This window comes from Pteropus vampyrus, unplaced genomic scaffold (assembly GCF_000151845.1).
Source record: "Pteropus vampyrus isolate Shadow unplaced genomic scaffold, Pvam_2.0 Scaffold195, whole genome shotgun sequence".
Lineage (NCBI taxonomy): Eukaryota > Metazoa > Chordata > Mammalia > Chiroptera > Pteropodidae > Pteropus > Pteropus vampyrus.
In genome coordinates, this window is record NW_011888976.1 from 1,481,522 (window position 1) to 1,493,050 (window position 11,529).

The 11,529-nt window shown below is 35.1% G+C and overlaps 1 protein-coding gene across 1 annotated transcript in view; it reads left to right on the forward strand.

The window, feature by feature from the left end:
• Window positions 1-7,882, forward strand: part of ASB14 (ankyrin repeat and SOCS box containing 14) — a 17,427-nt gene extending 9,545 nt beyond the window's left edge. Inside the window, exons 7-10 of the mRNA XM_011371793.2 lie at window positions 3,480-3,651; window positions 4,093-4,636; window positions 6,150-6,303; window positions 7,048-7,882. Of these exons, the coding sequence (XP_011370095.1) occupies window positions 3,480-3,651; window positions 4,093-4,636; window positions 6,150-6,303; window positions 7,048-7,226 (1,049 nt within the window). The 3' untranslated portion in view covers window positions 7,227-7,882. The remainder of the gene's footprint in view (window positions 1-3,479; window positions 3,652-4,092; window positions 4,637-6,149; window positions 6,304-7,047) is intronic.
• Window positions 7,883-11,529: the final 3,647 nt, after the last annotated feature.

Below are 11,529 nucleotides of genomic sequence, written 5' to 3' on the forward strand. Positions count from 1 at the left end.
TTTTTTAAATTACAATTGGCATGTGATATTAATTTCAGGTATACAGTATAGTGATTAGGCACTTATATAACTCACAAAGTGATCACCCTGATAAGTCTAATATCCATCAGACACTGTATATAGTTATTACAATATTATGACTATATTCCTCATACTATATTTTAATCCCCATAACTATTTTCTTTCTACCAACTTGTACTTCTTAATCCTTTCCCATTTTTCACCCCCAACATCCCTCCCATTGGCAACAATCAAAATGTTCTCTGTATCTATGAGTTCTTTTGTTTTGTTTATTTTGTTCTTTAGATTCTATACATAAGTGAAATCATGTGGCATTTGTCTTTCTCTGTCTGACTTACTCAACACAATACCCTCTAAGTCCATCCATGTTGTTACAGATGGCAAGATTTCATTCGTTTTTTATGGCTGAGTAATATTCCATTGTATATACATACCACCTCTTCTTTATCCATTCATCCATTGATGAACACCCAGGGTGCCTCCATATCTTGACTCCTGTAGGTAATGCTGAAATGAACATATGGATTCATATGTCCTTTCAAAGTACTGTTTTGGGCTTTTGCTGATAAATGCCCAAAAGTGAAATAACTGAGCTCTCTTTTGTCTCTTGTTATAGTCTTTGTTTTAAAGTCTATTTTGTCTGGTATGAGTATTGCTACCCCAGCTTTTTGTTTCCATTTTCATAAAACATCATTCTCCAACCGTTTAGTTTCAGTCTGTATGTGTTTCTTTCAATCTGAAGTGAGTATCTTATAGACAGCATATGTAAGTCTTATTTTCTTATCCATTCAGTTACCCTCTCTCTTGATTGGAGCATATGATCCATTTACATTTAAAGTAATTGTTGGTAGATATGTAGTTATTGCAATTTTACTATACATATTTTTAATCTTTTTTTCTTCTTCTTCTTAAAAAAGTCCAACACTTCCTGTAATACTGTCTTGGTGATGATAAACTTCTTTAACTTTTCCTTGCCTGGGAAGCTCTTTATTTGTCCTTCAATTCTAAATGATACCTTGCTGGGTAGAATAATCTTGGTTGTAGGTCTTTGTTTTTCATAATTTTGAATATTTCTTGCCAATCCCTTCCCTGAAGAGTTTCTGTTGAGAAATCAGCTGCTAGTCTTATGGGGGCTCCCTTGTAGGTAACTAACTGCATTTCTCTTGCTGCTTTTAAAATTCTTTGACTTTAACCTTTGGTATTTTAATTATGATGTGTCTTGGTATGGGCCTGTTTGGATTCATCTTGTTTGGGATTCTCTGTGCTTCCTGGACTTATATGTCTATTTCCTTTGCCTGGTTATAGAAGTTTTTAGTCACTATTTCTTAAAATAGGTTTTTAATTCCTTAGTCTCCCTTTTCTTCTGTTACCCCCATGATGCGAAAGTACGCTTGATGTTGTTCCAGAGGCCCCTTAAACTATACTCATTTTTTGGATTCTTTTTTCTTGTTGCTGTTCCAATTGGGTGTATTCTGCTACCTTATCTTCTAAATCAAGATTTGATCCTCTGCTTCATCTAATCTACTGTTGATTCCTCCTAAGGTATTGTTATTGTATTCTTCATTTCTGTTTTGTGTGTTTTCTATCTCCATTTTTATGTTTTCTATCTCTTTATTAAAGTGCTCACTGTATTCATCTACTCTTCCCCTAAGTTCATTGAGCACCTTTATAATCTAAGTATTTTGAACACTGCATCTGGTCAATTGCTTGCCTTCATTTTTAGTTCTTTTTCTGGAGCTTTGTTCTGTTCTTTCGTGTGGGACATCTTTGTCTTCCCATTTTCGCTGCCTCCCTGTGCTTGTTTCTATGTATTAGGTAGGGCTGCTATGTCTTCTGATCTTAGTAGACTGGGCTTATGTAGTAGGTGTCCTGTGGGGCCAAGTGGCAAAGTCTCCCTGGTAACCTAAGCCAAGTGCTCCAGGTGTGTCTTATATGGGTTGTGTGTGCCCTCCTGTTGTAGTTGAGCCTTGGCTGACGTTTACAGCTCAGTTCCTCCTTTTATGTCCCTTGTGCTTTCCAGCTGATGTCCCAGTGCTGGAGGTCAGAGCAAGTGAGTCAGTCAGCGAGAAAATCTACACCCAGGTTCCTTAAGAGGAATGTCTGTGACTCCAGCAGCCCTCCATCTTACTCAGCCACAATCTCTCAGGTTTTTACAGCTAGATGTTATAGGCACTGGAATTTTAGGCTGGGGAGCCCAGTGTGGGGCTGGGACCCCTCGCTTCTCTGGAGGGATCTCTGCAGCCAAGATATTCTTCCTGATTCTCAACCACTTCACATGGGTATGGGACCAGCCTGCTCTATCTCCACCCCTCCTTTTCTGTGTGTCCCCAGTTGTAGGACTTCTGTTCGGCTAGACTTCAGGTGACTCCCAATGATGGCTATTCTGTGGTTTAGTTATAATTTTGATGTGGTTGTGAGAGGAGGCACATTTACCTACTTCACCATCTTGACAGTGCTAGACATTTCTTAATGCAGTCTAGGAATGAGGTCCTTGGGCAGCCGCTATATTCTGATGACTGTGGAGTCTGCTAAAATCACTACATCTTTTTTATATGAACTGTGAATATACCCAGAATGTTCTCCTTTCGTCCATTCAAATGCTATTCTTTTTTCAAAGCCCATCTTACTGAGAGGTCTTCCACTACTGATTCCAAACTCCTTTCTTTTTCTTCAGCACCCCACCCCCCAACCCTAGCCCTGAGATCTTCTAGAGGACATTTTGCCTATACCTATACGGGCATGCCTCATTTTATTATGCCTCACTTTGTTTCACAAATGTGTTTTTTACAAATTGAAGGCAAGACCCTCCACCAGCAAAAAGATTATGACTTATTTCAATACTCGCTTTATTGCACTGGTCTGGAACTGAATCCACAATATCTCTGAGATACACCTGTACTTTTATTACCCACACCGCTCACATGACACTTTGCATAGAGTGCTACAATTTGTCCTTTTAACTATAAGCAGTCCCCAACTTCAACTGAAAACAATTACATTGTCTCTTACTATGAACAGCCCCATAGGAACAGAAAAAATATGCCCCTTTCCACGACAACATCCATAGATGGCATGGTGATATAGTCCAACAGGATTGTTATTACCACCCTATATACAAGTGTTATGAGTTGTGTGCTTTTGTAAACTAGTCTAAAAATAGAACCTTTTATAGAATTATTTCTCCTCCAATTTTCAAGTTCCAAATGAGTAACTTCTAAAATTACTCTGAAAGCCAACCTACTTATAATTTAGAGACTGTAACATTTTCGCCCTTCCCAACCAGATTATAAACGGCTTGAGCAGGAGATGCCTATTTTCTTTGATTCTTAGTGCTTTGCTAAAGTGGCTGCTCAATAATTGCTTTTTTTGTGGTGGTGGTGGTGGTGGTGATATATTGTTAAGAATGCTTAATACAGTTGAAAAGACTTTTAGCATAACAAGACTCTTTCTCCTCTTAGGCGCTAATGCTCTTGGTCAGGCCTCTGATTCTTCTTCCATCTTACTTGAAGCTGCTAGTGGAGGAAATCCAGACTCTGTGGCTCTCTTGCTAGAGCATGGAGCTGATGCCAACATCCCTAAGAATTCAGGCCACTTGCCCATTCACGTGGCAGCTGACAAAGGCCATTTGTTGTAAGTTCAATCACATTATCTTAAGTAGTAGAAATTATAGCTTTTTTTTTTTTGAATAGCTTCTGGGAACTTTATATTCTTCATCTCTGATCCTATAACTCTATTTTTATAGAAAAACTCTTGACCAGCTAGAAACTGGTAAAATCAGGCATATTCTTATGAAGAGACATAGAACTATTTTACTATCAGGTCTTTAAGCAATCTGAAGAACCTCAAGTCTCACTGACTAGGCTAATTCTGAGTTTATAATCTAGATAGTAGTTTCATTTAGCTTTACTTGATATCTGAGCTTTTGGATTTAGGAATTATGTTATTGGTTTTGTGTTCTAAGTACTACTTAATATTAATACCATCCAGTGCTAGTATAAAACAATCATAAATATGTTAATGCTGGATCTTAACAAAAACTATTTGTAAATGCACTTTGAAATTCTTTCTCAGAGCTTTAAAGATTTTGGTTCCAGTTACGGATTTTGCTGCCATTAAGCAGAGTGGTATCAGTCCAGTTCACTGTGCAGCCGCAGGAGCACACCCTGAATGTCTGGAATTTCTCATCCAGGCTGGATTTGATGTAAATTTCATGCTAGATCAGAGAATTCGTAAACACTATGATGACCACAGGAAGTCAGCTTTGTATTTTGCTGTATCAAATGGTGACCTCTCTTCAGTTAAGCTGCTTCTGAGTGCTGGAGCTCTGCCTAATCAAGACCCGGTTAACTGCCTCCAGATAGCCCTAAGGATGGGCAATTATGAGATGATAAATCTGCTGCTACGGCATGGAGCCAACGTAAATTACTTCTGCAGAGTCAATCCTTTACATTTCCCATCAGCACTGCAATACACACTGAAAGACGAAGTCATGCTCAGGATGCTGTTGAATTATGGATATGACACAGAGCGATGCTTTGATTGTCCTCATGGAGACAAAGTTCATCTTTTCTATGCTTTTGAAGGCTGGACACCTACAGTTATCAAAGATACTATGGTAAGACTACAGTATCAACTGTATCACCTTATATAGTCATTATTGGTGGCTCCGAACTACAGAAATAGATAAGACTCCATCCATTCTCTCCAGCTCATTGTTGGATTTTAATATATGATAAACACAGTAGTAGACAAATGTAAAAGGTACAGAAAATTCAGAGGAAAACAGTAATTTAACTCAACCTAGGTAGTTCTACAAATGAAGCAACGTCTGAGCCATATTTTTGAAGAATGAATGCAGTCTTGTATAACAATTATGATTTTTTTCTTTGAATAAGTGTTATCAGCTAAAATGCTTCTGGGTTTCCAATACCTGTCTCCATAGGTTTTTTATTCTTTTAGCTCTAACATTTGACTAAATGGTTTTTATTCACCTTTTTGATGAAAAAAGAATCATACCAGTCCCTTGAGACATTTTCTCTTGAATTCCATCACACCCATTTATTTCATTTCCCCCTATCCAGTTCCCCAACTTCAGCTCTTCCCCGCAACTTTTCACATAGCTGCCACTCTTCAGATCTCATTTCAAGTAATTCTTCAAAGAAGCCCTTACCTGAGGTGGTTTCCTTCCCTAATCACTCTCTTTTAATACTGTTCTTTTATAGCACTTATCACTTTCTGAAATTATCTTCTTAAAACTGTACTGATTATGTCTCTCTCCCCCAAATACACAAATGTAAAACTCTTGTTCACCACTTTCCTTAACCTACAGATCCATGCTTGCTTAGCACACAGTAGATGCACTAGAAATTCTTGTTAACACCTGGAAATAAAAATGAATCAATTCTGAAAAGTGAAAGAAAAAATATTTTAATATTGTATGATTTATTATTTTTAGGTTATGATTAATGTAGGATTTGGTACTTAGGCATATGTCATATTTTCTAAATTGTCATCTAGTATTACTTCTCATATGGGCATTTTGTCTAAGAGCATGTAAATTAAAGACGGAAACTATCATATCCCTTGAGTATCAAGGTGGGAGTAGGTTAAAATCCAGAGTGGCTTTAGTAAGATGGCTCATTCCCCTTTCACATAAAGGCCAGAAGTAAATAGAATTCTAATTAGACAGCCTATGATTCACAAGAGAAACTTGCATCAACATCCCAGCCAACAGAAAGGCAGGCATGAGGAAGCATCACACCCCGTGCTCTTTTTTAAGGGCATTCTGGGAGTTGCTCACATTTCCATTTCATTGGCTAGAACTCAGGTGGCCACATCTAGGTGCAAGTGAAGCTAGAAAGGTAATCTTTATTCCAGATAGCCATGTGGCCAAATTGAATGATATTCTGTAAGTCACTTTCATACCTTCATTACATCTTACATAGGTCTAAAGACATAGTAAATATTTTTCCAAATGTTAGAGCTAAGAAACATTTTCTTGCTCAATTCCTTAGTTTATAAATGAGAAACTTGAGACCTTGGATTCTCAGTTTAGTGCTCTTTTGATTACTATGCTAACCCCCAAATAGTTTTTCATTTACTTTCATAATTCTGATTTTCTTCCTCAGTTTTGTGAAGTAATAACTTTGTCATGGCTGCAACATCTCTCTGGAATGGTTGTTCGAGTAATGCTTGATTATGTTGATCAAGTTCAGATTTGTTCAAAGTTGAAAGCTGTGCTCCAAAAACAGGTGCTCTGGTCAGAAATCCATAATATCTTGAGTGAGTATCTTTCTTTCTTGTACAAGATTCTTACCAAAAATACTAATTGTATTCTTATTTGTTCTGTAGAACACTCTTAAAAGCTTGACCTAAAGAAACCAAGAAAAATACTATTCCTATCTAAAAAATGTTACCGTTTATAACTACACTTAATTTGTACTTACTACCATATCCCAATAAATAAAATCTGTTAGCTAACTACTTATTATATAGGTAGGTAATACTTTCCTCCTAATCCCCTGGAACACTATAAACAACGAGATTAAAAGCTATGAAATGGCAATAAAAACAGAGATGAGAAAAAGATAAGATCTAAGCCTACAGAGATTAACAAATGACCCTTCAAACCAAATTCTTTCACAGTAGCACATAAGTCAAATTAAGAAGAATCTTTTTCATTTTTTTCCTGGGTAGTGATCTTTAGTTTTTAGCCTGACCCCAAGAGGCAAGACAGGCTGGGGGTGAGAGGGTTAATACACACAGATTTAAGAACTTCAAGTCTCACAGGCCAGACCTGCAATTGGTGCCAGTCTCTAGACTCTAACTTGACGTGGCTCTGAAACCATATCTATGAGGTTTGCAATGAGAAGTAAAAAGTTGTTTCCTTATACACTTTTCCATTTTGTCACAGCAAATGAAAATCTTGGTGGCTTAAGTATAAAATACATTTGCTAACTAAACCCTAAAATCACTAAAAATTCAATTTTTTCCTTTTGAATAATGTGCCTGTTTCTTTCATTTTAGCAAACCCTCGCTCCCTAAAACATCTGTGCCGCCTAAAGATCCGGAAGTGTATGGGACGTTTGCATTTGCGATGCCCTGTCTTCATGTCATTTCTTCCATTACCAAATCGTCTAAAAGCATATGTCCTTTATAAAGAATATGACCTTTATGGACAAGGAATTTTTACAGGAACCTGGTAAAATATTCTGGATGGAAAGGTATAGTTCTGTAGCTGTATTTCTTAAAATTTGACTTGTTACATATGATTCATATTTCTCATTTTACCTAGCAACTAAAATCTCAATGCAGTCTTCATTCTTTTAAAAGTTGGTCTGAACATAGTCTTTCAATATAGAGATGGCTAGCATCCTGAAAGGCAGTTTAACAAGACCAAACAGTAAAAATTTCAATTAACTGAAATACATCAGTTCTAACTGTATATTGATCATATATTAAAGTATATAAATCCATATTTCTACATGCTCAAAATAATAGGTGCAATCTCTGATATTTCAATTCTTAACAGTAATCTTTTTTTATAGAGAAGTACGTATATAAAATGTCTTAGTGTTTGCACTGAATAAATACTGACTCCAGTACATGACCTAGATGTTAGATATTGTACAAAAGTCCCCAAGGCCAGCTTAGTGTATGTTTACTTGTAGAGTCCAGTATTGAGATGGGGTAATTAAGTTAACTGAAATAAAACCTTCGATTGCATGCATCCCTTCTTTACACAAAACTCTAATTAAGTGTTACAATTTACTGATTAATATGATTACTGGAAGAGAAATTACAAGTGTTTTCAAATGGATGATGACTTATAACTTCTACATTGAGCTGACTAGTCCAGTACTGGACAAAAGGAGGGACCTGCTTACAGAAGCAGTTAAAGGATCTTAATTTCAATTTTATTTCTATACATTCTATGCTGCATAGAATATATAGGTTTAGAATATAAAGGGAGGAAAGAAACTGAGAAGACACTCAACTACACCTGTGTAGCATTTAGATGACACAGAGAATAAGGAGGTAGGATGATGTAGTCCATTTTCACCAGAGGCCCAGTCAGCTATAGCCTAATGTTTACACGTGTAGTCTTAGTACACTTTTTTAGCATAATATAATCCACCTTAGGTAAACTGAAGTTATATGATTTCCTTCTTATATAGGGAATCGTGGCTATATAGACTATTTCAGTAAGCAAAGACTTAAAATAATTTTTAATAATAGTATTCTCATAAAAATTTTGCAAAACTAGCTGGCATGAATAGTTTTTATTTTTTAAAGCAAACTGTATTATCTTTATAAGTGAGTGTGAATTATATGTATGTTAATATACAAATATATTTAGGAGCTACATGCACTTATATCTGATAAATTACATAATTCTAAAGTTAATTTCACCCACTCCCCGGGCCTTTTAAAAGTATATATACATTTGATAAAATTCAAAACAAGTTAGAACAGAAACTCCCAGTAGAAGAAAAGAACTTGCTAAGTGCTATAGGAAACTATAAAGAACACATGAGATGAATATGTATTAGTATTAAAACTACAGGCCTGAGACACTGAAGCTGGTATACATAATAACCTGCCCCTTTAAACAGTAGAAATTTCTTTAAATAGAACCAAACAGAGCAAGTATACATTGTTACATTGTAACATGTTTAGGGTAATTATGGAGAAGTCCCTTTATTTTTCTAAAAGAAAATAAAAAGTCAGTGATAAATTAGTGTTACTTTTCAATAAGTGAAAAAAAATTTTTTTTAATTTTAGCTGTTACAGAATTGCAATAAGCCAAATATGGAATTATGGTGTCATAACAGATTAAGAAAAAGTTCAATTGTTTATAAGCATCATTTGAAATTACTTGGAGAAATAAAATTCAGAATAGCTGTCAAATATTTCATACAAAAATGACTGTAGAAAAATCATAGACTTTATTATACATTAAAAGTCTCCTAACAGCATATTTCCTGAAACCTTGTCAGGGAATATCTATTTTGACAAAATGAAAAAATAAATTCTCCACCCCACATGTATACCACCATTACATAAAGCTGAGTTCTTCAAATCCAATTCTAAAGGTAAATGTAGCATGATTTTTAATTGTAATGTTAGAGCTAAGAAACATTTTCTTGCTCAATTCCTTAGTTTATAAATGAGAAACTTGAGACCTTGGATTCTCAGTTTAGTGCTCTTTTGATTACTATGCTAACCCCCAAATAGTTTTTCATTTACTTTCATAATTCTGATTTTCTTCCTCAGTTTTGTGAAGTAATAACTTTGTCATGGCTGCAACATCTCTCTGGAATGGTTGTTCGAGTAATGCTTGATTATGTTGATCAAGTTCAGATTTGTTCAAAGTTGAAAGCTGTGCTCCAAAAACAGGTGCTCTGGTCAGAAATCCATAATATCTTGAGTGAGTATCTTTCTTTCTTGTACAAGATTCTTACCAAAAATACTAATTGTATTCTTATTTGTTCTGTAGAACACTCTTAAAAGCTTGACCTAAAGAAACCAAGAAAAATACTATTCCTATCTAAAAAATGTTACCGTTTATAACTACACTTAATTTGTACTTACTACCATATCCCAATAAATAAAATCTGTTAGCTAACTACTTATTATATAGGTAGGTAATACTTTCCTCCTAATCCCCTGGAACACTATAAACAACGAGATTAAAAGCTATGAAATGGCAATAAAAACAGAGATGAGAAAAAGATAAGATCTAAGCCTACAGAGATTAACAAATGACCCTTCAAACCAAATTCTTTCACAGTAGCACATAAGTCAAATTAAGAAGAATCTTTTTCATTTTTTTCCTGGGTAGTGATCTTTAGTTTTTAGCCTGACCCCAAGAGGCAAGACAGGCTGGGGGTGAGAGGGTTAATACACACAGATTTAAGAACTTCAAGTCTCACAGGCCAGACCTGCAATTGGTGCCAGTCTCTAGACTCTAACTTGACGTGGCTCTGAAACCATATCTATGAGGTTTGCAATGAGAAGTAAAAAGTTGTTTCCTTATACACTTTTCCATTTTGTCACAGCAAATGAAAATCTTGGTGGCTTAAGTATAAAATACATTTGCTAACTAAACCCTAAAATCACTAAAAATTCAATTTTTTCCTTTTGAATAATGTGCCTGTTTCTTTCATTTTAGCAAACCCTCGCTCCCTAAAACATCTGTGCCGCCTAAAGATCCGGAAGTGTATGGGACGTTTGCATTTGCGATGCCCTGTCTTCATGTCATTTCTTCCATTACCAAATCGTCTAAAAGCATATGTCCTTTATAAAGAATATGACCTTTATGGACAAGGAATTTTTACAGGAACCTGGTAAAATATTCTGGATGGAAAGGTATAGTTCTGTAGCTGTATTTCTTAAAATTTGACTTGTTACATATGATTCATATTTCTCATTTTACCTAGCAACTAAAATCTCAATGCAGTCTTCATTCTTTTAAAAGTTGGTCTGAACATAGTCTTTCAATATAGAGATGGCTAGCATCCTGAAAGGCAGTTTAACAAGACCAAACAGTAAAAATTTCAATTAACTGAAATACATCAGTTCTAACTGTATATTGATCATATATTAAAGTATATAAATCCATATTTCTACATGCTCAAAATAATAGGTGCAATCTCTGATATTTCAATTCTTAACAGTAATCTTTTTTTATAGAGAAGTACGTATATAAAATGTCTTAGTGTTTGCACTGAATAAATACTGACTCCAGTACATGACCTAGATGTTAGATATTGTACAAAAGTCCCCAAGGCCAGCTTAGTGTATGTTTACTTGTAGAGTCCAGTATTGAGATGGGGTAATTAAGTTAACTGAAATAAAACCTTCGATTGCATGCATCCCTTCTTTACACAAAACTCTAATTAAGTGTTACAATTTACTGATTAATATGATTACTGGAAGAGAAATTACAAGTGTTTTCAAATGGATGATGACTTATAACTTCTACATTGAGCTGACTAGTCCAGTACTGGACAAAAGGAGGGACCTGCTTACAGAAGCAGTTAAAGGATCTTAATTTCAATTTTATTTCTATACATTCTATGCTGCATAGAATATATAGGTTTAGAATATAAAGGGAGGAAAGAAACTGAGAAGGCACTCAACTACACCTGTGTAGCATTTAGATGACACAGAGAATAAGGAGGTAGGATGATGTAGTCCATTTTCACCAGAGGCCCAGTCAGCTATAGCCTAATGTTTACACGTGTAGTCTTAGTACACTTTTTTAGCATAATATAATCCACCTTAGGTAAACTGAAGTTATATGATTTCCTTCTTATATAGGGAATCGTGGCTATATAGACTATTTCAGTAAACAAAGACTTAAAATAATTTTTAATAATAGTATTCTCATAAAAATTTTGCAAAACTAGCTGGCATGAATAGTTTTTATTTTTTAAAGCAAACTGTATTATCTTTATAAGTGAGTGTGAATTATATGTATGTTAATATACAAATATATTTAGG